Raw genomic sequence first — 26,035 nt, forward strand, 5'->3', positions numbered from 1 at the left:
CTGAGAGAGGGCCGCACAGAGAGGAAAAGATAAATAAAGTTAGTTTTACTAGCCATCCATTGATTGATGAACCTCTTTACACTGTGATTGTAACAATTTTAACCAATAAATTGAACATAAGAAAAACATTATCACAACTAACCTGATCTTCCTCTTTGCCTTCCCCATGGCTGATGCTCCTCCAGTTCCTTCCACCTCCACCTTCCCACTCTTCTTCTGTTTCAACTTTGGGAGAGAAAATTCTACATCGACGTCACCCATCTCCACCCGGGGAGGAGTTCCTTCAACCACCACCTCCTCCTTGCGCTTCTCCTTCAGCCTCTTCAGGCCAAAACGACCGCCTCTCTTCTTTTTGGTCTTAAATGGTTTGGTGCCCTTCACACTCTGAAACAAATGCAATGATAGTACAACTGTATTTGATATGCTGGTTGAGATCCTGTTTTTGAGCATTGCACAACTTATTTTAGATATTACCCAGCAGGTGCAATTACAGAGAAATTTGTGATTACCATTTTGGCCATCTTGGCTTTGGGACCTTTGACCTCCACACTGGGAACTCGAGGCCGCACATTGACCTCAGCTCCTGGTATGGTCCTCCTCAGCAGGAAGCTGACCTTATATGGCTCTGCACATTGAAGGATCTTTAGAGCGTCTTCATACTTCACATTGTCGAAGTAGACCTTGGCACTCAGCAGCTGGTCACCTTCACAGAGAAATCAATTTGTTCTTAATTAGAGGCCATACAAGTGTCAGGAGTTGTTAGGACTTTAATCCCAATATTTAAACACAAATGTTACTTCAGTCTATTAGAGCTGCCAGAAATCACATTTTAAATGAGCAGTAAGTAAATGTTTTAGTAGAATATTTCAGTTAAATGGAAATTGAAATGTTAAATCAATAGGTTGGCAAATAACAAAATAAAAACTTTATTACCTCAGTACGAACTAGAACTAATCTTAAGGAGTGGAACCTGTTAGAGTTAACCAGAATCCTAGAACAGTTTCATGGTCAATGTATGTTCTCTAACACATGGAAGCCTTGGTGAGAGAACATCTGTATTGTGAATTAATACCTTACATTTAGTGCCCTTGTAGAAATAGGATAATAGGATGTTGGACATTGCTTTATGTACGATTACTAGCAGCCACTTTTCTCTTCAAAACACTGGATTGAGTGATGGCTCTACATTCTTGTGACTCCTGTCACCGAGTGCTTCAACTTCTGTCTATTTTCACGACAAATTATTATCAGTATCAGTCATTTATGACCTTTTTTATTTGAAGCACCTCAGACTGAACAAATGAAGCCAGATACTGATGAACACACCCACTAATACTAAAATATATATGAGAAGAAACTCTCAAAATATAAGCAATGGATTCTCAGGTCTGTTATAGATTCCAGAAAGTATTTATTTTTGTGATAATTTCAACAATGTCAGAATAGTCAAAGCCTTTAGCCCCCATGTTTACACCATTTAGCCACAACATTATGGGCTTCGACAGGTGAAGTGAATAACACAGATTTTCTCTCCATCATTACACCTGTTAGTGGGTGTTGTAAATCAGGCAGCAAGTCAACATTTGCTCAAAATTGATAAACAAATGAGAAGCATATTGATTTTAGGACATTTTACAATGGCTGTCAAAGCATCTCCAGCTCCTGTGGGTTGTTTTTCCCCCCCAGTCTGTCATGGTCAGTACCATGTTCAGACCATGTGGTATGAAACTTCTTAAGAAGTGAATGATGTCTCTGGTGGAAAGATATCAGAGACCTACACAATGTTAGACAGGTGTTTCGTAATGTTGTGGCTTTTCTGCGCTTCCGGAATGAATGAGCTGCGACTGCAGGTACCTTGTTGTAAACTGAGGTGTTTGGCAGCCGGAGAGTCTTTGAGGACGTCTTTAACAAAGATCCCTCGCTCGCCTCCACCAGTCACGCTGTAGCCGCTGGCTCCAGCACCTGCCTCCGTCTCCACCATGATTTCCACATCCTGAGAGGCTTCCTCCTCAATCTGAGACACAAACGGAGAAAAAAACTCACCTAAGGTACGCAAACAGTAAACATCTTTGTTCATTTGTTATGGATTGTGGCTTGATTGAATTTTATCCTGCAATTTATTAGTTGAAGATGCATTTGGTCATTTTTATGCTTCTGAAGGAATACTTTTAAAACACAATGTTTTTTGTTACTCTACCGCACAGTGCTGGATTACAATAAAGAGGCAGGTAAAACCGCTCAGTCTGCAAACTGTTCATTCACCTTTTGCGTTACATAAATTATAATTTTTTTGTCTCCCTATTTTCTTTTCTGTGTTATACTTTTATATGTCTTCTTCCAACAGAATCAACTGTCTGGTTATTTGTCCATTCGCCCTCTTTTTTAAAATCCATTTGTAGCCCAGTGAAAAATATCAATAAATATTAACATATTAATAAATGTGCCCATGATAAATAATTGGATAAATAGTTAAAAGTATATTAAAAAGGGATAAAACATTTTTTTTTAAAGTGGGTTTGTTAACAATGTATGAAATGGGTAAAGGTTTATTTGAATGTTTCATGTATTTCATTTTGTTTATTTTGTAAAACAAATGTTAAATCTGAGTTGTCTGCGTGGAGAGATGTCTGTGGTCCTGCTTGTCGCTTGCTTGCTGCTGATTGGATGATAAGGATCCTTGAGGTGAGCAGGAGTGAGGTGCAGTTGAAGAGGCGTGTGTGTTTTGGACAAGCTGAGAAAGAGAGCAGCGAGAAGGTGGTGTAAGAGAGAAATGTTTGGAGGAGTTTGGAACTGGAGCTTTAGCCCAAAGCTCCGCCGCTCCTGAACGGCTCCAGAAAGGGGATTTGTTGACCAAGCAACCTGTTCAATGACACCTTGGCTGAAGCTTTAGCCAAAAGCTTCACAGTTGATGAACTGCTCTTCTGACTGGGGTTCAGTTACCGAAGTAGAAACTACGTTTGACTGCATCCGCTCACCACCGCTGGTCCCTGGACACTAGATACAACACATAAATAAATAAATAAATACATTAGAGTAATTTTCCGTCTTACTTTCTGTTCCTCTGCCGGTTCCGGGTCCATCTCTGGTTGTGCCAGTTGGCAGGTCGACTCTCTCAGATGACTTCTCTTCTGACTCAACACCTGCTTCAGCTCGGCATGGAGCTTCTCCTTCTGCACCTGGAAAAGCAGACGGGTGGTTGGATCAAGATGGAGGTTTTGACAAAAGTGCTCTCCAGAATGTTCTGCTCTCCTGCATGTTTCAGGTCTCTCTCAACTGCAGCACCCTTCATTGCAGTGAGTGGTTTGGGGGTGATTCCATCAATAGGTTCTGGTGTGTTGAAGCAGGAAAACATCTAAAACACGCAGGACATCGGGATCACCAGGGTTGAAAACCACTGATTGAGACTATCTGTACAAGAGATGTGACATTTGCAAAAGAGTCAGTCGTCTGAATGGCTCTTCTAACTGAAGAGCACGCTCCATTCCCATGACCGCAGCTATGTCATGCGCAGTTAACTTGGAAGAGGAGGAGTGAGGGGAGAACCAGTCAGGACATTATTGCGATGAAAAACCAAAATATCCTAACATAAATAGAGCCAGAGTCAAAGGACACGTATCAGGATGTCGATGCACCTTTCTGGGGAGGACACAATGGATGGAAGTTATCTTTAGCCTGCGTCGTTTTTAATAATGTCACTAAGGCGAGAGAACATAGAGAATAGTGATCTCACTGTCAAAGCACAATGATATGGCACCACCTTATGGAACGTTTACAATGAAAACTCAAGCTGAATTAAATCATAATCAATATTTCGGAATCATTTCCACCAATAGTGTATAAATAGGTGGGATGTGAAAATGTGAATTATTTGAATACATATCATATCTTGTTACCACTACAAGTAATTGCTTCCTTGATAAAAAAAAACAAAAAACAAGTTGCCTGTCGTTGACTTCTAAAAAAATATGAGTATAACAAAGTGCCAGTCTTTTGAACGGGTCTTTGAAAGAAACGGCTCCTCCGGATCTTGACTCTGAAGCCAGTAGAGGTCACTGTTTTACGACAACCAGAAGCAGCCAAGTTCCATAAAATCTGTAATGGTAGCAAATGTTCTGCTTTCATCCCTCTGGGCTGCTGAACAAGTGAACACTTTTGGCTTCGACAAACTCAGATGGGTTTTATTTGTGTTGTTGTTGAGTTTGCGTCTGGCAGCTGGTGATCACCTGCCGCATGAAAAAGGTCATGACGGGCGTTTGTGCTGAGTCGGGGAGAAATGAAAGGTTGTTTATGTGGCGAACAATGACCTCAGCGGATCAGTGCAGAGCTATTGTGGTCTGATTTGTATGGGAGCTGCCGGCTGCTTGGGTCAGACAGTCAGTCACAACGCTGACTCTTCCTGGCTAAATATATCCAAATAACGATGTCGCTTGTAAACACTTTCTGAATGCAGTTGAAACTTTGAGGGCCATGAGGTCACTGTCCGAACAATTGTGCTTGATCCAGATTAGGCGCATTACTACGGAGCCCCTCAAAGGACATCGGAAGAAAAAATTAAAAAAACGTATCTTTCTTTCAGTTTCACGTACATCAGTGACAGTGTTTGTATCTGAAACAATGAGGAGTAACAACCAGTGCGTTGTTTATCACGTCATTCATGTGTTTTTTATGGCATCCACATTATCAATGCTGAATATAAGCATTACTGAAAGAAACAGTGATCGTCTTCGTTTCCTTGTTATTCTTTCCCATGAAGTTCCACATCATGGTTATGTTGCACTTTGAGCCACGTTCTGTTGAACCATATTAAAAAAAGTCAGATATTAACAGTCTAATTCACTCTGTATTGTTTTGGATGTATGTCGGCTACTATCAAATCCTGTATAAGATAATTTTCCTTTACATTAAACAGTATAGATCTACATTTCCCTGTCAGTACAGTTTTTGTGATGTGGTTATATTCATAATCGCAAATAAAAGTTACTGATTCAGACACCTTTATTTATCCCACAAGGGGCAATTCATTTGTAGTTCCCAGTTGTACATTCACACGCATGCATTGGTCATCACTCATTCAATTATTGATTATGATTGCGATTGCAAGACGTCGCTTACAGTGCATTCATGTTATCATTGATACCCATTATTTTCAAAACAAAGATAACATTGTCAATCGGTCACTGTGAAAACGTTTTGTTTTTGTTTCACAATTGTTTCCATTTTGTGACGTCAACTAGACAGTTGTTTGAACACACGCGTGGCTGACTTTTAGCTATTTACAAAAGATGGACAGCAAGTGTCACCGTGAAAAAACGTTACTGTCTGCCAGACTGCAAAACTCAGAAGTCTGCCAGAATATGTCTCCCAAGACAAAGACCGAGTGCCTAGTTAAACAATTTATTTACTCTTGATACTGTTGGTAAAAAAAAAAAAGAAAGCTATGTATGAGCCATGTGTCTCTTTTACTGCAAGAAATATATAGACGGGTGCAAATTCTATCATTCTGCTTCAGTATGTATCCTGCCAGAATTAGCACACCCCATCCCAGATCCTTCTTTTTACCTGCAGCCTACCTGAACCACCTGGCTCTTTTATTAACAAAGTTAGCGGGATGTGCAAATTATATCTGCCGATTCTGGCAGCCGAGCTGTTTTTGGCACGTGAAGCTTTTGCGTGCGCACGAGAAAGACGTATTTTTAATTTTTTTCTTCCGATGTCCCTTTTCGGGGCTCCGTACATTACAGCGGAAGTTCGCAAGAGTCCAATCCAGGTAGATGTAAAGTGAATTCTATGACTGTCACCTGTTGGGGGTACCGTCACACAGCTGAAAGGCTTTTGCCATAAACACCTGTCAGGCTCTCTTTAGATCTCCTCTCACAAGAGTAACACTGGTGTGAACAGGTGAGCTTTCAACTTAAACGCCACTCTGTCCAAAGCAGAATTCATTCACCACATCTAATCATAAAGTAGAAGAATCCTTTATTTGTCTCATATATATAAGCCCATTTTGAGGTTGTCCAAATCGAAGAAAAGCACAAGATGCAAATCGAGAGCAGACAGGAAATTCCCCATTGCATTCATTTTGAAGGCTATTAATTATATGTTGGATAGAGTGGGCGTGCCTGCCGGTGTTTGGCTTCGCAATCATGGTTTGACAAATCATAGATTCCCACATGATGTCCGCACACCTTTGCTTCGAGGTAATCAGGGGTTGCAGAGAAAGAGAAAAACTATGGATCAATTACTTGAGAGAATTCTATGATTTGGTAATAGCATGGACATCTGGAATATATCATTATTTTGATAGATTGACCAGTGACATTGCTCCTAAAACGAAGTCGCTTTCTGATGCCAGAACTGCATAAATGTTCAAAATATTGCCGAGAAACTCCAATTCGTTTTGAAAGAAGAGTTTGAAGACACGTTTAAAAGTCGGACATGGGTTGTATTAACTTTGGTCATGATGCAGTAAATGAATATGAACTGTGTGTGTGTGTGTGTGTGTGTGTGTGTGTGTGTGTGTGTGTGTGTGTGTGTGTGTGTGTGTGTGTGTGTGTGTGTGTGTGTGTGTGTGTGTGTGTGTGTGTGTGTGTCTCACCACTCTCTCGGGGCTCTCCTGTTCGTCTGTGGAGCCGCTGTGGTGGGGGTTGCGTTGTGGAGCTGAGGGGGATCTGGCAGAGGGGGGCGACCGCCTCTTGTCTTTTACCTGCCAGCAGAAGAGACGACGGGGGACGGTGATGCTTTAACCCTTCAACTCAACTAATAAGACACCTTGAGCCTCCGGAGCCGCTCCGTGTTGCAGCCGGTGGGAAACTCCGGTGGGGGGATTGAAAGGATGTGATGTTTTGGGGAATTTCAGCCGCTGCTTTTCTAAAACTACTTACCAGATAAAAAAAAAAAAAAACTTGTCAAAGGACAACCACAGCTTCAGTCACAATATAACATCAGTAAATAAGCATTTATGACTTCATCCATCCATCCGTCCATCCATCCTTCCTTCTCAGTCTATCTTTCATGCTGTTGCTGGTCGATGCCCATAAATGGAGCCCATAAGGTCAAAGTACTTGTGGTCAGTTTTAAAGGTTTTCTTGACATTGCTTTCATTAATCTGCTCAGTGTTCTCCTGTTAGAGGATTAATATACATTATGAACTCCTCCACTTGGGGAATTCATCTCAACTCCATCCGTTTCTAGTGGCAACCTGTTGACTCTGACGTGGAGGTGCAGCTGGGTGCCCTCATGTGTTGCAACCACAAGGCATCATTTTGCAAAAAAATCAATCACTGCATTACTTCTGCAGCTTGTCCAAATCTGCGGCTGATGCCAGAGTCCTCCTAAAAATGTTCTTGCTAATAAGACCCCAAGACACCGGAGTAAACTTTCTATAGCCTCAATTAAAAAACAAGTACTTGCGTGACGCTCTGCATGCATGTCACGTTCCTTTGACCGTTCATTTTACATGTGAATGTGGTTCTTAAAGACTGCAGTTTAGGATCCAAAAGTATAAATATGAAGTGGTTATTGATTTCACTCTGAACTGTCAGAATGCAGCGGCAGTGTGAAACTGCTACAGAAGCTGAACCCCTATAATTTCCCCAGATGGCTGCCGGTTCTGTTGCTGGATTTGAATTCTCCTGCCGTAGCAGACTCTTTCAGGAGGGAGCTTTAAGGAAAGCTGAAGGGATAAATAAAACATTTGTTATCTCCTGTGAATATAAATTCAGCTATGGATTAAACTCTCAGTGGCCTCCTTTATTACATTTGATCTAATTATAAATCTCCTCGAAGCTCTTGTTATCTCCGAGTTATCTTGGCTCTTCCCTTTGTTTCATTTACTTTGTTCGGATTCATCCAAACTGAACCGGATTCACGTTCCCTCGCTTTTCACCTCCTTTCAGGAGGAAACATGTCATACCTCGTCTTTCCACATCTTCTTCCTCTATTTGTTCCACAACCTCTTGCAGAGATAACTTGTCAAAACAAACTCATGTGACCTCCGACCTCTAAATTTCCTGGAAGCACTGTAGGCTGAATGCCTGTGACATGGACGCGTGCGACAAATATTCCTCCAGGAAAACCATGTTGTTGCTATTTTTACCCCAAAGAACACGATTTTCTATTAGCAATCATATTTTACGCTCAATAATCCAATCAACTGCTGTTGCAAAATAATGAAACTTGCGTGCACGTTTCTGAGCCAGTAAACAAAAGCTTAAAGCTGGAACAAATTAGCTCCCTGTTCATGAAGAGGAAGAACATCATTAAAAGCGACACACAGCTCACTTCGTGAAATGTAATAATGCAGGAATAAAATGATATGGATTTCATTAGAGGACCATAATATCCCGGGGAAATACACTGTTGTGCCTCCAAGAAAATATTACATCGTGATCCTTTAGTTATTGAACTGAATTTATATTAAAACAATCACCTCACTGAACTCGTGTCTAATTATTGACGCTTGTAGTGTGTTTGTGTGTGATACGTGCCAAAGACATGGATTCTGAGTTTATGTTTCTAAAAACCCATTTACAAGCTGACATTGAACATCTTATCAAACACCATCGATACCAGACCGATCTAGAAACACCCAAAAGACCTCAAAGTAACCAAAATATTCTCAAATGATAAAGAATGAATCGGAATTCTATTCAAATTATAAGGAAAACTTGTAAGTTTGGTGATTGATACAGGACCAACCACTTAGACAAATTGAATGCAGTGAATCCTGGAGCTAATCCTACGCTGTCAGTCTTTTTCCCGAAACAGCCAGCTGGTTTAACAGTATTGATCCTAACATGGTTGGTTGGTGTGAAATCGAAGAAGAACTCAGGTTTCTTACGGCTGGATCTCTGGTTTGGTTGAAAACATGGCTGTCCTCTTGATCTCTGTCAGAGTCTGAAACAAGAGCAAAGCACCACCACAGGTTATTGCAAGAACGTAAGAATCAGATTTTACAGGGCGTGTTACAATCCTGTCAAGCATAATTAAGACTGGAATATAAAATCAGAAAGCCATATCATGTACTTAAAAAAATTAAAATCCTGCAGACGTACATGTACAACAACAGTAGTGATGAAGATAATCATACATTTTCCATGAAGCCGTGTCAGTAGAGAAAGTTTGACGACATAAAGTATCGTTCACATGAAGTAAAGTCACCAGCCACTTGTGACATGACATCCAAACGTCTTTTAAAAGCAAGTACTCCCCAGTAGCACTGCTGAGGAAACGTCATGTCAGGTATTCACATCAGGCCTGAGCATGTGGAGTTAAAGGGTCTGATATGGCGGCAGACCTGGCAGTCTCAAGCTCCTGACAGCCCTCGCATTCTTTCCCTGGTCTCAGATATTCAGCTGCAGCGGCTGGCAGAGCCCAACCTGTGTCTCCATTCACACTTTCAGAAAAATGACAGACCTTAACTATTACCTCAGAACAATAAGTGTCAGGACTGCGATTCAATCGCTGCAAGGTGAAAAGCAGAACCGAAGTAAATGAGAGAGGAGCTGAATAGTCGCGGTACTTTTCATGATCTCACACACACACACACACACACACACACACACACACACACACACACACACACACACACACACACACACACACACACACACACACACACACACACACACACACACACACACACACACACACACACACACACACACACACACATACACACAGACATACAGACTCATGGTGAAGGCTATAAATCTAGATGCCAGATGCTATCGGGAGAAATTCAAGGTTTAGTGTTTTGCACTTCAACTCAGAGCCACAGATGGAGATCGGAATTGAAATGCCAGCCTTGTGAGTAAAAGACATCCAGCTTTAGACTCTGAGCCACACTTGGCTCAGGGAACCACAAACCGACCCTGCAAGCGTTTCTAACGAGCGTCACCATCATTCAGGAGGCAAAAGCGATGCCAGCAGGTGGTCACAAGGACTGTTTACACATGCATTCATTTCATCACACGGCTCTCATTTGCCTGCGTTTGGTTCAGAATACTGTCAATGCAATACATTTCCAAACTAAGGATGTACAGTGTGTTTTCAGAATCCACTTTAAAATGCTCAATCTGACTTCCAGATTCCTTCATGGCCAAGCTTCACAATAATTTATTCACCAATACAATAAATACACCAATCTATTGACAGTCTGACTCTGAAGATGGATACATACCAAAAACATAGAAGTGTATTTATTCTGTCTGTCAAGGTTGTGAGAACCCAAAGCCGTATGTCTTTTGTATGTCGCTGGCTTTTCTTCCACAGGTGGTGCCTGAAAACTACTGGGTGATCGTTGAATTTGAACAATGTGGGACACTGACATTCACACTTTGTCTTTCCATCTCCTATCAGGACTTTTGTACTTTTCATGAATCGTGATGGGCAAGGTCAACAAAATGAATGAGTATGTGTCCCAATTAAATACACTGTATGTTATTGTGCTTTACCACAAAAAAGATTCACTTTGATTGAGCTTTTTTTTCCTTTTTCAAGACAGCACTCTTATATCCTCCATTAAAGAAGGTCTTCGCTCCCGACCTAGTGCAATAATCATGAACTGGACATAGACGGTAAGTATGCTTGAGAATCCTGGATGCTCAGATGTCACATGTGGTTGAGATATTATGCAGGTACTATATGGACCTATGGGTTCTTATCCACAGTTGATGCCCCTGCACCTCCGCTTTACTTGAAGACTGACAGTCTTCAATTTATGCAGAAACACTATATTGATGATGACGAGAGGGCCTCCTTTTTTTTTTTTTCCAAGACACAATAGTTTTTGATAGGATGCAGCATTACCATCTACATAAAGTGAAACTGAACAAAACAAACAGTGAAGAGAGTGAAAAGAGTGAAAAGAGTGAAAACGATAATGGTGTATCGTGAGCATTTTCCACTATACTCAGTCAATTAAGCTCAGGAAAAAGATACAGAGTGCCTCTGTGTAAACACAACCACTACAAACATCATGCTACTTGCATCTAAATTAATAAACCAAAACGAGGCAGAGCTGCAGCAGCTCCCCGAGGCGCCGCTGACCTGCTGAGCATGTAGAATCGTCATCACAGCTTGTTTTACACTTTCAGTTCATTTAACTGTTCCTAACCTATTCCCATTGCCTCTGTGTTTTATATTTATGACTGTATTGACTGTATTTTTACTACCTTGTACGATGTCAGTCAAACAAACAAATGAAAAAAATGGAGTGGGTCTTTGGCTCCACTTTAAAAAAAAAACCCTCATCAGCACCAGAAGACCTCCTACAGCTTTATATCTGACCTTTGAGATATTGAAAAGGAGCGAACGACCCTGTACACAAACTATGAGTCGGCATATCGGGGTTTAAAAGATCATCCAGAGCAGCCGTGCAACGCTTATATGGGATTTTTCTCTCACTTGATCATGTAGCCAATAGAGAGAAGCCGGCAGTGGTAATGTGCAATTATTTACCCACTATGGCTGGAGCATAAGTGTGATAACAGCATGGATTTGGACATTAGCATCTGGAAAGTACAGACTAGGTCTAAGATTTTTAGTTACTTTAGTTGCCAACTTTATATAAGCATCAAATAACAATATTACATCAAAAAATATATATATTTTTCAATCTTTGCAATGAATGATAACAAAATCATTTGAAAATAGAGTAGATTATTCAGGGGATTCAGTTCGGCAGGTCCAACCATCACAAGTGTTCAAAAATAATACACTTGTAGATAAAAAAAAATCTCCTAACAGCAACAGGTGAAGTTGGTCAACATCTGAATGATAAAAAAACAGACATAAATAATTACAAATCAAAGGCAACGGTACCAAATTGAGAATGAACAACCACAGTCCCAATACAGAGCCTGGAGGAACTCCATGTTTAACGACGTTGTTGATATTAATACACCGTGATCGTTCTGATATAATTAATAGTTAACTGAAGGTGAGTTTGACCACATTTTGGCTCTTCAGTGTCTAGTTGGTATTTCAAAAAACCTCGTTATAATAGCAACCACTGACTTATCAAAAGAATCACATTTGTTGTAAGTCCATCAACAGAACAACTCGGCAGGTTGAGGAATCACTTTCTGTCACCGTGGCCCCCCCCAGTAATCTCATTCCTCACAGTCTGGCCTTCATGTGGCCACTTTTTTAACTGCCTGAGCTCTGCTAAATGTGTTTGTATGTGTGTGTGTGTGTGTGTGTGTGTGTGTGTGTGTGTAGTGTCAGCATGGATGTCGTTCCTGTTTGGGTGTGTTGGAGGTATCTGGTGTCTGGCAGGTCACAGGAACACATAACACACATTCAGTGCAGCTGAGCCGTCAGTGTATCCGCCTCAGAGGAGAAGAGACAGCAGGCATTACTGGCATAGAACAGGGTTTGAGCGTACTTCATACGAGGGAGATACACTCAAAATTCAATTTTAATTTTATTTATATCTCTGACATTGTGTCAAGATGTGATGCCAATGGTTCACTCCCCTCAATGCTGGCAGAGATGTCACACGGTGGGAAAGGAAGAAGCTTCTTCTTCTTTTTTCTTTTCTTTTTTTATTAGCAGAAATAAACCTTGAACTGAAGCCAGTTCATTTGGCGAAATTATATTTTCCTGGACATACATGAAGACTTGGGATCTGAGAATTATGTTTTCTCTTTCCGTCTGAATTGATGGCCACATACTTTCAGATACTTGGGTTTATGACTTGAGTTTAAAGCCTTTTGATTAAAGGAGAGTGATGCTGCTTATCGTCCTTGAACTAAATGTACACAAAGCACTTTTATTAGCACAAAGTCGTTGTTATGATTTCAATAGACAGGATTTTCATTGACGATGACCTGATGTGTGACAGGATGAACTGTTGGAACAGTCTTAAAAAAACAAAAAAACAACAAACATGCTGTGGATCATGGGACTTGTCTAAGTTTGCACCTGGCAGCAGCTTTAAAAACTGCAGCTCTGTGCAGCAGACGGACGGCAGCAGGTGGAGGAGGTGGCACACCCTGGATCGAGCTGAGGAATGGAGTGAGGAATGGAGTGAGGAGGAGGAGGAGGAGGAGGAGGAGGAGGAGGAGGAGGTGAAGATTTGAAATGCCTCACAGCCCAGTCTTATTATAGATCCAACTCACATCTGCAGGCCTCCACATGCCTGTTGATGGCCCCGATCGGGTCGGACCACGACCCTGCTGCACAAGTGTGGAGCCATGAAGAAAATATATTTTCCCTTTTCCCCTCTAGAAAACCAGAATCTATCCTTAAAACCCATGCAAAACACAGACGTCTTTAAGTACTGTCTGTTATATTGATGCAATGGCTGTGAGCGAGAGTGTATTTTCAGTATGTGCAAAGAAAGGTTACGTGTATGAAATACACAACATAGAGTCACCAACGACGTCAAACACAGGTTCAGAAGGAAATCAGAGGAAGACTATGCAAAGTCCACACAGATAAACCCCCAACCAAACACTAACTGGAGATATTCTCACTGCTTTTATAGATTGTCTGGTTAAATAAGATTTGGTTCAATTCCCCATCAAGTAGAAAGAAGTGTGCTCAGGAATTGCAATCGCACACGTTTCAGAATAGTTGTAGTAGTTTTCTCCAGAGCTGCTTGTACACTGTGTCCCAGTCCCTTTAGTCCCGCTGCTGAGCTCCAGGAAGCAAAAGACAAGTTGTTTTTCTTTTTGACGTGTTGAAAACAATCCACCTTCACGAGAGTAAATAACTCTGGGATAAAGAAAAGTCCCCCGGGTTTGTGAGAAGACTGTGTCATCGAAAACTAAAAAAAAGAAAAAGGTATGATAAAAGGTAAATAAGTTGATTGTGAAGTGACTTTTGTTCTTGCAGCAGCACACATCGACGTCAGAGGTGCACGCGCTCCACGCCGAGCCTCACCAGGTGTTTTCACATGTTTGACAGTTACACCCGACTGCCTGAGCCGAGATGAGCGTGCAGACCCCAAACCTGATCAAAGCTCTTTGTACTGAGCAGCAGAGCAACACAGCCAGTCAAAACCAAAGAAAACATTCAAGAGACTCAATAGGCAAGAAAACAAACCTCCTGCTGGGAAGGCTGCACGGCACTGCACGAGCTTCAAATGCACAAAGTCCCATCGACGCCACGAAAACAGATCAATAATCTACAACTTGGCCAACGCGAAGTGTTCAATTCTCCAAAATATCCCCAACGGAGATAATATACAAAGACAGCCAAATGTTGCTCACACGGCAGCCGGACTTGGTGTCAACTAGGCTTTTCCAGACGAAATATAGGCAATCCTGATGATTTCTTTAACCTTTGGCGTAAAATCTGTGGTCTTATGTTGTGGCAGAAATGACACCGCTACAAGCTACAGCTCTGCAGAAAGTCTTCTTTTGTGACAAGCTCGGTTCTCCGTACAGAAATGCAACCAAAACAACAGATTCAGGTTTGCTTCCTCTATTGTTTTGACAAAGGTACCGGAGGCGTACAGAAATTATGTGACACTGTCATTGCATGAGATGACAGTTTGTCATTCTCCGTCCTGCCCCATTCTGCCTTATTGTGCCCTAAAACCAATCGATTTAACAGAACTCCTCCATAAAAACAAACAAACAAGCAGACGAATAAATACATTTATGAAGGTAAAAGATTCACTTTTGGAAGACTGTAATTACAAGGTGTAGTAAAAAGTAAAGTTTCCTCAGCTCCATTCAGTCAGAGACTGTCACAGACCAGCTCCTCACTGAAGAGGACACTCAGAGGCCTGAAACATGTAAGATTGAAAACACAAAGATTTATTGAAAGTAAAATCTAAATCTAATATCTGGATCTATGTCAGCTGGGAACCAAATAATATGAGAGGAGCACCTACTGCACTGCTAATTAAACTTAAATGAATTAAAGTTAACCACAACACTATTTCTATTTCTTCCATCCACACTTCTAAGAAAAGAAGACACAAGTGCTGATTTTAGATTTACCTTTGTATTTTGATTTTTGCATTTTACATCTATTTGATTCTATTTCCTTCTTCACTATTTATATTTGTGGCGTTGACCGGGCCTTGGGAACGGATTATTGTACCACTACATGTCAACACGTGTAACGCTATGTCCATGATGATCCTTGAATAACCTCATCTAAACTTCTGCACCTGGACTTCTTGAGACAATCAGCCTGAAGTCTCACACTGCACCCTGTCTGGTCCTCTGTCTGTTTGTCGCAGTGACAATGACACTGTCACTATGGAAACCGCAGAACGACAATTGTGAGGAAATCAGCTGAAGCAGAGATTTTTGACTTTTGAAGTGCGGCTGATCGCTGCGATTCCTCACACCGATGTTGTGAAATGAGTTGAATATTTTCTGGCTGTCCTCCAGTGACTTCTCTCCTTTGACCCTCGTGAAAGCGAGCCGGGAGCTGTAATCCTCTTGTGTGGCTGCTTTAGGCCCAACGGAGTGGTGCAAGTTAATGATGTTATAGTTGGCTCCGTAATGGATGGATTTGCGCATCAGGTGTCCAGCCCAAAGAAAACAAGCCTCCGTCCTTTCAAAGGTTGATAACATTTCTTTGACATAATGAGGTGAAGCAGCGTTGCAGCACATGACGGACAGCTGAGGCCTGTTTTTGTCGTTTATTTCTACTCAGCAGCAGCAGCAGCCACTTATAGACCAGAAAAACATCTCCTCATGCTCTTACATAAGAGTTCACTGTCAGAGGAAATAGTGCAAGCCTTTTGTCATAACTGCAGGTAAAACCTTATTGGATGTCATTTTAGCACCATCACAAGTCCAGAGGAGTGAAGCTGCTTCTTTTACCGACATCCGACTGGTTGTAAATACTTCAAAAGGCCCAAACAGAGGCCGAATGCAAAATCAAACAGAAGTTTAGAACTAGCAAAATACTTTCTGAAAAGTGCAAGCAGAGATGGGGAAGTGAAATCAGTTGTAGTATCAAGACAAAAGTGAAGAGGAGGAACATTCATTAAAATTGTGAATCAGATTGTAACACTGTATCTTCATGGGAACCACGACTCAGTGAACTGGACTGATGCTTCTGCATAACACTGATCTGTTCCAGTTGTTCTCAAGACGTGGAAGTTCTATAATCTGACAGGGACTCCGAGACAGAACTCTAAAGGCTTACATAAGCTAAAAAAAAAAAACTAAGCCCAGATAGAATAACATAAGCTAAGATAATTTAGGATAACTTAAGACAAGTAAAGAAAAGCAATACTAAGCTAGAATAAGCCGAAATAAGTTGTGTTTAGACAACTTATTTAAGTCCAGATATGATAAACGCAAGGCAAGGCAAGCTATATAAGTTAAAGGACGATAAGCTAAACCAAGCTGAGACAACCTAAAATATATAAGATATAAGATAAGCTAGAATAAGATAGGATAATGTAGGTTGATATTTACTGATGCCACATGAGTTAGTGTGGCTCAGGATGCTCAGATAAGAAGTGAACTGAATGACAATATAATTAATCCATAATAGAGAATAATTGTTATTGTTATTGTTAAACAATGGGAAGTATAAACCTTCAATTGCATCCTGGTTAAGCTTGATTATATAATAAATGTTTTATACAACTGTAGATTAAAACTGTTTTTGGGGAAAAGTGGATAGTTAGGTGTTGATTGTTCTGCGTTGATCGATACTTTAACTGAATGATCCCAAAAACAAAAAGAAAATGGCAGATGGCTCTAAGAGGACACGCTGCTGACAGCCTGTTTTGTTCCCACATGGCCTGAGACGTAAAGCATTGCCTCTGAGCTCCAGATTTCGGGAGTGTGACTGCTGCTCTACTGCTGCTGCTCTGCTGCTGCTCTGCTGCTGCTGCTCTACTGCTGCTGCTGCTCTGCTGCTGCTGCTCTACTGCTGCTGTTCTACTGCTGCTGCTGCTCTACTGCTGCTGCTCTGCTGCTGCTGCTCTGCCGCTGCTGCTCTACTGCTGCTGCTCTGCTGCTGCTCTGCTGCTGCTGCTCTACTGCTGCTGCTCTGCTGCTGCTCTGCTGCTGCTGCTGCTCTACTGCTGCTGCTCTGCTGCTGCTGCTCTGCCGCTGCTCTGCTGCTGCTGCTCGACTGCTGCTACTCTGCTGCTGCTGCTCTACTGCTGCTGTTCTACTGCTGCTGCTCTGCTGCTGCTGTTCTACTGCTGCTGCTCTACTGCTGCTGTTCTACTGCTGCTGCTCTGCCGCTGCTCTGCTGCTGCTGCTCGACTGCTGCTACTCTGCTGCTGCTGTTCTACTGCTGCTGCTCTGCTGCTGCTGCTCTACTGCTGCTGCTCTGCTGCTGCTGCTCTGCCGCTGCTCTGCTGCTGCTGCTCGACTGCTGCTACTCTGCTGCTGCTGTTCTACTGCTGCTGCTCTACTGCTGCTGCTCTGCTGCTGCTCTGCTGCTGCTGCTCTACTGCTGCTGCTCTGCTGCTGCTGCTCGACTGCTGCTGCTCTGCTGCTGCTGTTCTACTGCTGCTGCTCTGCTGCTACTGTTCTACTGCTGCTGCTCTACTGCTGCTGTTCTACTGCTGCTGCTCTGCTGCTACTGTTCTACTGCTGCTGCTCTACTGCTGCTGCTCTGCTGCTGCTGCTCTGCCGCTGCTCTGCTGCTGCTGCTCGACTGCTGCTACTCTGCTGCTGCTGTTCTACTGCTGCTGTTCTACTGCTGCTGTTCTACTGCTGCTGCTCTGCTGCTGCTGCTCTGCTGCTGCTGCTCTGCTGCTGCTGCTGTTCTACTGCTGCTCTACTGCTGCTGCTGTTCTACTGTTGCTGCTCTGCTGCTGCTCGACTGCTGCTCTACTGCTGCTCTGCTACTGCTCTACTGCTGCTCTGCTACTGCTGCTCTACTACTGCTCTGCTGCTGCTGCTCTACTGCTGCTCTGCTTCTGCTGTTCTACTGCTGCTCTACTGCTGCTGCTGCTCTACTGCTGCTGCTCTGCTGCTACTGTTCTACTGCTGCTGCTCTACTGCTGCTGTTCTACTGCTGCTGCTCTGCTGCTGCTGCTCTGCCGCTGCTCTGCTGCTGCTGCTCGACTGCTGCTACTCTGCTGCTGCTGTTCTACTGCTGCTGCTCTACTGCTGCTCTGCTGCTGCTGTTCTACTGCTGCTGCTCTACTGCTGCTCTGCTGCTGCTGTTCTACTGCTGCTGCTCTGCTGCTGCTCTGCTGCTGCTGCTCTACTGCTGCTGCTCTGCTGCTGCTGCTCTGCCGCTGCTCTGCTGCTGCTGCTCGACTGCTGCTGCTCTGCTGCTGCTGTTCTACTGCTGCTGCTCTACTGCTGCTGTTCTACTGCTGCTGCTCTGCTGCTACTGTTCTACTGCTGCTGCTCTACTGCTGCTGTTCTACTGCTGCTGCTCTGCTGCTGCTGCTCGACTGCTGCTACTCTGCTGCTGCTGTTCTACTGCTGCTGCTCTACTGCTGCTGCTCTACTGCTGCTGTTCTACTGCTGCTGCTCTGCTGCTGCTGTTCTACTGCTGCTGCTCTGCTGCTGCTGTTGTTCTACTGCTGCTGTTCTACTGCTGCTGCTCTACTGCTGCTGTTCTACTGCTGGTGTTCTACTGCTGCTGCTCTGCTGCTGACATAACGTCCGACCCGTCTGAGATGAGAGCGATAGATCCCGGCGACCTTCCTGCCCATTACGGACATCAGATGGACAAAACACGGCACACCCGCAGGCGTCTGCAGCCTCTGGACGGGAAACGCCTCCATGTAAACAGGAAACAGAGATATTTCTGATAGATTCACTCTCCACACAACTCAGGTCATTTAAAGGTGTAAAAACAAACATTATGTACTGAATTATGAACCATAAAGCGCATTTAAGCTGAATCCCACATTTGGAATGAGGCGCTGACTCCAGTCATGTGTCTCCTTTTCTTGTAAAAACGCTCCCAGCCGGCCGAGGGAAGTTCACCCCCGAACGTACGTCAAACGGTGTTTCCTCGGCAGGTCTCTCCACACCCTCGACCCTACTTGACCCGGTAAACGCTGGTCTAAAATTGCGCCCACTCTGCTCAGCAACCACCACCCAAAAGTTTGTCGCCAGGAAGCTGCTCTCGCCATCCATCACTGAACGTTCGCACAAATCAGACAGCCAGCGCTTGACCTGCTGATTTTTAAATTTACACACATTTTGCAGGACCATCACATTTTTTTTTTTTTTAATTCACTACAATTTCTGTAGAATTTCATGAAAGTCTGTCTTAAGCTACTTAATTTCATGCACCGAACTCACTGAAATGCTTCAAACCTGACGCTCCAACTTGGATTCAAACCTGTGAGGTGAGAGTACTAAGTCCCACTGCACCACTGTGCATCTTCAAAACTCTGTGTACATCAAATATATAATAAGAATGAACTTGACTGCCATACAAATCAATCTGAATCCAATTGTGTAGAATTTTATACTATCACAACTTCAAATGTGTGATCAGCATCAGTGACATTTGCTGTTTTTTTCTTTTTTTTTGTAAGATAAGTGGAAATAAGTCAAGTTTCTACCTCATCAATTCCAAAGTTTTAATGTTGCCAGGTCACAAAACAAACTATTCCCCTTCATAGACTTGGTCCTCCAATTGAATCTTATTATATTATTAAAAACATAGATAGTAGTTTTGGGATGAAATGAAAAATTAGTTTACGCCTAAAAAATGACAGAAATCCTTGCATATACACCTTGACTCATAACCTGATCACCTGGAGCAGGTTTAATGAAGAGGTGGACAGCATGTGGACAGGTGGAGATGGGGAATCGAGTCTCTATCAAGGTCAAGGTCAAGGTCAAATTTATTTCTAGAGCACATTTACAAACAGCAGCCACTGCCCCAAAGTGCTGTACAGATCCATAAAATAAAACAATCAACATTTAATACAAATAGAAAAAATTAAATCAACATGAGAAAAATGCTCAGCTCAGCTCGTGCCGAAGGCCAGTGCAAAAAAGTGAGTCTTCAGCGGGCGCTTGAAACTCTCCAAAGATGTAGCAGTTCTGATATGTAAAGGGAGAGAATTCCACAATTTATGGCCGGCTACAGCGAAGGCTCGGTCCCCTCTGCTCTTACGCTTAGGCCTGGGATGGTCTAGAAGATAGTGTTCAGCGGACCTCAGAGCTCGGACAGGAGTGTGCAAGGAAATCAACTCTGACAAATAAGGAGGAGCTAATCCATTTAGACATTTAAAAACAAACAAGAGGATTTTAAAATGTATTCTAAATTCAACAGGTAGCCAATGAAGAGATGCCAGCACAGGAGTGATGTGGTCATATCGTGATGCTCCTGAGAGCAGTCGTGCAGCTGCATTTTGTACCATCTGAAGGCGCTGAATCGAGGACTGGCTCAGGCCAAAATAAAGTGAATTACAGTCGTCCAGGCGACTGGTTACAAGGGCAAGGACGACCGTTTCGAATTGGTTAATCAACCGACTTGCCAAGTTGTTCTGCAGTTTCTAGCCAACGAGCACTTTCCCCAAAGAGACTGAGACTGCCAGAGGCTATGGAGCCAGAGGCTATGGAGCCTGTTACTGCGCATGCTCATCTTTCCCCAAAGTAAATAGTTCCTGCTGCTCATGCTGGAGTAAAAAAAACATGGCGGCCCATGTAGTGGTATGACTCACGGTCCGTATTCTAGTTTTAACGTCCATATCGGTAGTTTAATAATTGAGACTCAGCCCTGCTTGCATCCGATTAATCATCAGTCCATAAGAATGTCGGGTTCTGTTAAGATCGATCACATTTATAGCGTATTGTTCTCTGCACACACGTCTGTGTGGTTTCATAACAGAAACAAGCAACAGCGCCCTCCCATGGCCCGGCATACTAACCACATCGTTGTCGGCGTGTCCGCTGCTGCGGTGGAAACGCAGCATTTCTTTTTTAACAGATTAGGTGTTGTCACATGAAACGTTGCAGTGTAAACGGGGCCTGAGTCTGTTAGAAAGCACCCAGTCAGTAACACACTTAAACAAACCAGTCTGACCGACCGATTTGAAAACTGTCGTCTACGTTGCCCTGACGTTACCGGTGTGTGCGTTATGTAACACGGTGGCACGTACGTACGTATGCGTTGGTGCTCTTCCCCGGCTGGGCGGGTGTGTTTCGGCTGCAGGACTCCAGCACCCACTTTGAGCTGGCGTGCATACCAGGCTGAGGGGCAAGCTGGAACCGGGGGCTAAATGGATCCTGTGACCATCACACTGCAGCTGTCGCGGGTGTGTAACATTGAGACGGGGGGGGGGGGGGGGCTATTTGAAATGACCGCGCACTCCCACCCGCAGCTCCGACGTCCCTGTGTGTCCTGCAGTCATCAAGTACGTTTGTTGGCAGGAGTGGAGAAAAGACGTAAACTGTTCCTACATAATGAAGAAGTAAGAAGATAACATCCTTCTGAACACATCTGAGAGTACCTTTCGTGGCAATTCAAGTTTCTTATTTTCTCTAAGCATTGTTAGTGCACTTTCTGAACACTTGCAAACAAAACAAGCTGTTCATTAAACATAATTGGTATAAATGAGGACTTAACGATAAATTTGTTGGAAATTGTGACCAACATCACAGGTTTTTCCAAGTTTTCACAATAATATGCACAAAGTTATGTGTTATTAAGCTATAAAAACCATGGTAAACATGATGTAATGAACAAAGTTTTTATTAACATGTTAGTATCGTAAACTTGAATTTAGAAATTTGTTTAAAGTAGATTTGTGCGTTGCTAAATATAGGTGTTCACATTATGTCACTTGTTATCACTTAAAGTCATATCTGGCTTCCCCGTCTGCTTATATAAATGCTCTAAGTCCTTTTTAAATGTTACTTGACCCTGGTCGCATTACAAAACACTCTTATAAACTTGGAGCACAGTGACAAGTCACGCTGCAAATAGTTCCCGTCAACCTCAGTGAATACTCGAGTGTTTGTAACCAGCAACTGGCATGCTGGAATAAACACAAGCGGCAGCTGTCTGAGTAAAAGTGTCTTTGCATTTAAACAGCGTGCTATTGTTATGCTCTCCAAAGTCAGCAGTGCAGGGTCTGCGGGCTGCTCCTGCACGGCGCCCAGCAAGCCCAGAGTGTGGAAACCACACTTCAGAAAACAGGACGATCCACAGAATTACACAGATCCAGAGAAAACAACCAGTAAAGATGTTTAGCATTGAAATCAGGCGTCGCCAGATTCAAGCTGTTGACTATAAAGGGGAAAAACAATCGATCTGTTTTTTACTTTCTCATCGGATCGATTGGCAGCGACGCAAAAGCTCTCAGGTATGATGGGCCCGGCACGTCCACACTGCCTACCTTGTGTCCAGCCTCCTCCAGAGGGTCAAAGGTGACAGGCATGCGGCACTTCAGCCTCGGCTTCTCGTTCAGCTGCTTTCCTCAACGTGTTGTTTTGACTCTTACTGAATCTTTCCCCCCCCCCGTCTGCCTCTCAGTCTGACTAAAGCCTTCGCACCCCTCGTCACCAGCCAGTCTGTTGCTCCCCTCACTGAGACCACGGCCTGGCCCGGGACCAGGGCATCTCTGCACCGTCGCCTGATTGGCCGCAGGGCAGACAGATGCCCCCATATTAGGGCGGCCAGAGGCGGAGCCGCTCAAACCGCGATAAAGGAGGAAACAGAAGATAGATAAGAAAGTTTGTGACTGTCTGTGTTGGACTGTGTGTGTCTGCCTGTAATGCAACACACAGAAACAAGAAATTAAAATCAAAGTGATCTGATGGCGACTTAGAGAAAGTGCACTGCTTTTGCAAGGACAATCACATCAAGGCAAGAACTGTGTTTCTAAAATAAATACAAATAGGCCCTGGCCCAATCAGCAATATTGAGTCAGGGATAATTTCTAAAAACTTCTACTACAAGCCATAAAGTGAAATCTCAGAGGTCAGTCTTTCCACTCTGGATAATGTTCCACATCAACTATGTTCCAGCTGGTTGCTGCTGAGTTTGCACGACCAGCCCGAGAGTCCAGCACATTAACTTTTTATCACCTAATATTTAAATTGAAGGATTGGACAGTCGCCAAAATCATCACGCACACTCAGACAAAGACAGTTTAAAATACATACATATTGCAGGTTATATCATGAAGTGACTGAAACGCAGTGATCGATGACTAATACTGGTTATTTTACAAGGTAGAAAAAGAAATTAGAATTAGCGCCACAGTCTCAATTCATGTTTTTCTTGAACGATTCATTCAAAATGCATGTTTACAAATAATAATAATAATAATAATTGATATATCTGTCTCAAGTCAGCTTGTGATTTTTCTCTGCATCAGAACAAAGCAAGTTGAAAATGATACTGATTTATCCCTTGTTGCTTCTTTTTTTTTAAGTATTTGAATTACTTTAATAGTTTCAGAAAAAGTATGATATAGGAAGCAAGTAAGTAAGTAAGTAAATAGATGTCTGTAGCTGCAAAACACACAGAAACTGAGGTTGCATTCATGAAGTGTCATATACAAATAACATGCAATGTATTATTACATCTTTAGCTGTCGTGGCCATTTATTTAAAAAAAAATGAATGACCCTTTTTAAAGGATTTTCCCTACGTTAGCCATTTAGCTGTTTACAGTTGTGTGCTTCCAATTGTTAAAGCCATTTGAGCTGTACTAGACATTTTTATTTTGGGTTTTTGTTTGGAATAATTGTTTGGTTTACATTGTTCTTCTTTCTTCCTTTTTCCATTTTTATCTTTTCCTAAACAATAAAAGCCATTTTTCTTGAGTAGATTTACCTATTTTTTATTTCGGTTTCCAGAGCTGCAGATTGCAAACGCCTGAACTCGTACAACTGCATGATCCACATGAAGGCCAGGAACATCATCCAGGAACTGATACACATTCTGTATTTAGCAATCCAGTGTATTCCCTTCTACATCACACAGACTGTGGGACTAGAGGCAGTGTTCCATCTGAGCCAGTGGTAGCATGTAGACGTTAAACAGAAGTGGCCCCAGGACAGCGCCACGAGGAACTCCACATGTCGTTTTGTTGCATTCAGATATAAAATGACCCACTTGAAACATGAAAGTTCTTGTCCTGTTGATAGAATTGGTCTTGCAACAAAGTGCATGTCAGGTTTCATATAAATTGTACATATGTAGACATGCAGGTATGTGTGTATACATAATACTTTCAACACTTTTATATCTTTCACCATTTTTAATACTATCAGCTGAGGACTAATGAGATACTTCTCCTCCAGACAGCAGCTCATGCCAGTTAATTACAGTAATTAATTAATAATTTGCAACTGCCAAAATCATCGGTGTTACACCAAGACACCAACGTCGTGTGACATTTCATACATAGACTTTCCTTCCTGGAAGTGTTCAGCTGCGGGTTGTTTATATTTCTGTGTTCCTGTTCTGCAAATATAAACTAATAATAAAGTCCAGACTGCCTTTTCTTACAGGCAAGGTCCAAATGAATTTTCCAACAACTGTCTGTAAGTTATTTATATCACAAACAGTTGAAAATAGCAGCGGCCGGCCTTGGATCCTGTTTTATAGAACGTGTGTGTGTGTGTGTGTGTGTGTGTGTGTGTGTGTGTGTGTGTGTGTGTGTGTGTGTGTGTGTGTGTGTGTGTGTGTGTGTGTGTGTGTGTGTGTGTCTGTGTGTGTGTGTATGTGTGTGTGCGTGTATCTGCACACATTGCATCGTTCCCTTCCCAGTATTTACAGATGATTTGTGGTAAACCAACTGGATGTGAGCACAGTTAAATATGTGAGGGTTTAAGATGCTTGGTAACGAGCCACTGGTGTCCCAAGACCATTCTCTCTCTATACAAACCAGTACATCACGCGTGGCAAGCAAACCCTTTGTTGATCCCTGTAGCTAAACTGTGGCTGAAATCAGGTTTGCAACAAGCAGAGGTGCAGGAAATTCTTCAGAGCAACTGTTTATTGTATTATTAATAGCTAGAAACCTTTAGAAGAAACATTATGTTGTCTAACTGATGAGTTTCCCATTCGTTTGGTGTTTTTCACCAAAATCCCATGGACTCAATGCTCTCATTTTCACCAGTGGTACATTATTTGCAGTTTTAAAGGGGTTTAAAAAAACCTGACCTGGGCAAAAATCACATGAATTCCACTGTTTTCCACACCAGCGTTCGTTCAATGTCAAGTGGAGTCACACGACTTCAGTGAAGTGAGGTGAAGTTGAGTGCTGTTCACTCTAGTGAAAGAATTTCATTTGCATTAACTGAGCTTGACCAACCCTGAAAAGTCAAACTTAAAGAGATTGCTGCCAAGCAGAATTACCTGCAAGTTGTTGTCCTGCACGGCAGCTGGAAATTGCGTTTAATAGACACGTATCACCTGGAACTAAAGCTGTTCAACACAACAATGCACACTGACTGAGTTTTCTCTTTTTCTCATCATCTGTCGATGACGTCCGCTGCAATGAAGCCAGAACAGCAAAAGGAATACGTGTTCATTACAACAAAACTAATCAACAAATCATTATCCAACTGGAATCCGCCTATTACACTGATGGAGGCCGACACAAGCTGGATAAGACATAAGCAAATTTAATACAGCTAAAGCAATAGAAAACAGTATCTTCAGTCGTTTTGCATTTCTAACCTTGAATTATGGAATGCTCTTTAAAGTACCACTTTTTACCTTCTCATGAGTGTATTTCAACTCACATCTTTTCCATCAGTCAGCTTGACATATTTATAACTCCTCTCAAGAGTGTGTGACTGTCTGTTCCTGACCTCAGGAGTCGGCTTTTTAAAAACACTCTCCCCTGCTGATTATTGCCCCGCCCCCTGACGCATGACCCCCCTGCCCACAGATTCAGCCCTGCAACTGGGCAATAGATGTCTCTCTTTCCTACGAGCCAGGCGGAGGTAGGGTTGTTGGTTGGGGAGGCGGGGGCAGGGGTGGGGGTGGGGAGTGTGTGTGTGGGAGGGGGGGGGGGGTTGCTGTCAGCACAGACCAGGGAGCCAACACTGTGTCAGCTAACATGCTCATTGTTGCCTTCCATCTTCCATACAAAGAAAGGATTTAGATCTGGCAGCAGCCAGCAATCCACAAAACAAGGGCCGGTGTGG

At 42.8% G+C, this 26,035-nt stretch overlaps 1 protein-coding gene across 3 annotated transcripts in view; it reads right to left on the reverse strand.

Moving 5' to 3' along the window:
* The window catches only part of prx (periaxin), a 41,343-nt gene extending 18,912 nt beyond the window's left edge, over positions 1–22,431 (reverse strand). For 2 of the 3 annotated variants that reach the window (XM_080509040.1, XM_080509039.1), the window contains exons 1-6: positions 22,265–22,431; positions 6,596–6,703; positions 3,051–3,176; positions 1,855–2,014; positions 510–703; positions 143–384 (exon numbers count right to left, since the gene is read on the reverse strand). In XM_080509040.1, the coding sequence (XP_080365166.1) occupies positions 143–384; positions 510–703; positions 1,855–2,014; positions 3,051–3,176; positions 6,596–6,703; positions 22,265–22,306 (872 nt within the window). In that variant the 5' untranslated portion in view covers positions 22,307–22,431. Of the gene's footprint in view, positions 1–142; positions 385–509; positions 704–1,854; positions 2,015–3,050; positions 3,177–6,595; positions 6,704–8,839; positions 8,896–22,264 lie in introns of all 3 variants that reach the window. The other variant, XM_080509041.1, reaches the window with a different exon arrangement.
* Between the last annotated feature and the right edge of the window lie 3,604 nt (positions 22,432–26,035).

Source organism: Blennius ocellaris (assembly GCF_963422515.1).
Source record: "Blennius ocellaris genome assembly, chromosome: 2".
Lineage (NCBI taxonomy): Eukaryota > Metazoa > Chordata > Actinopteri > Blenniiformes > Blenniidae > Blennius > Blennius ocellaris.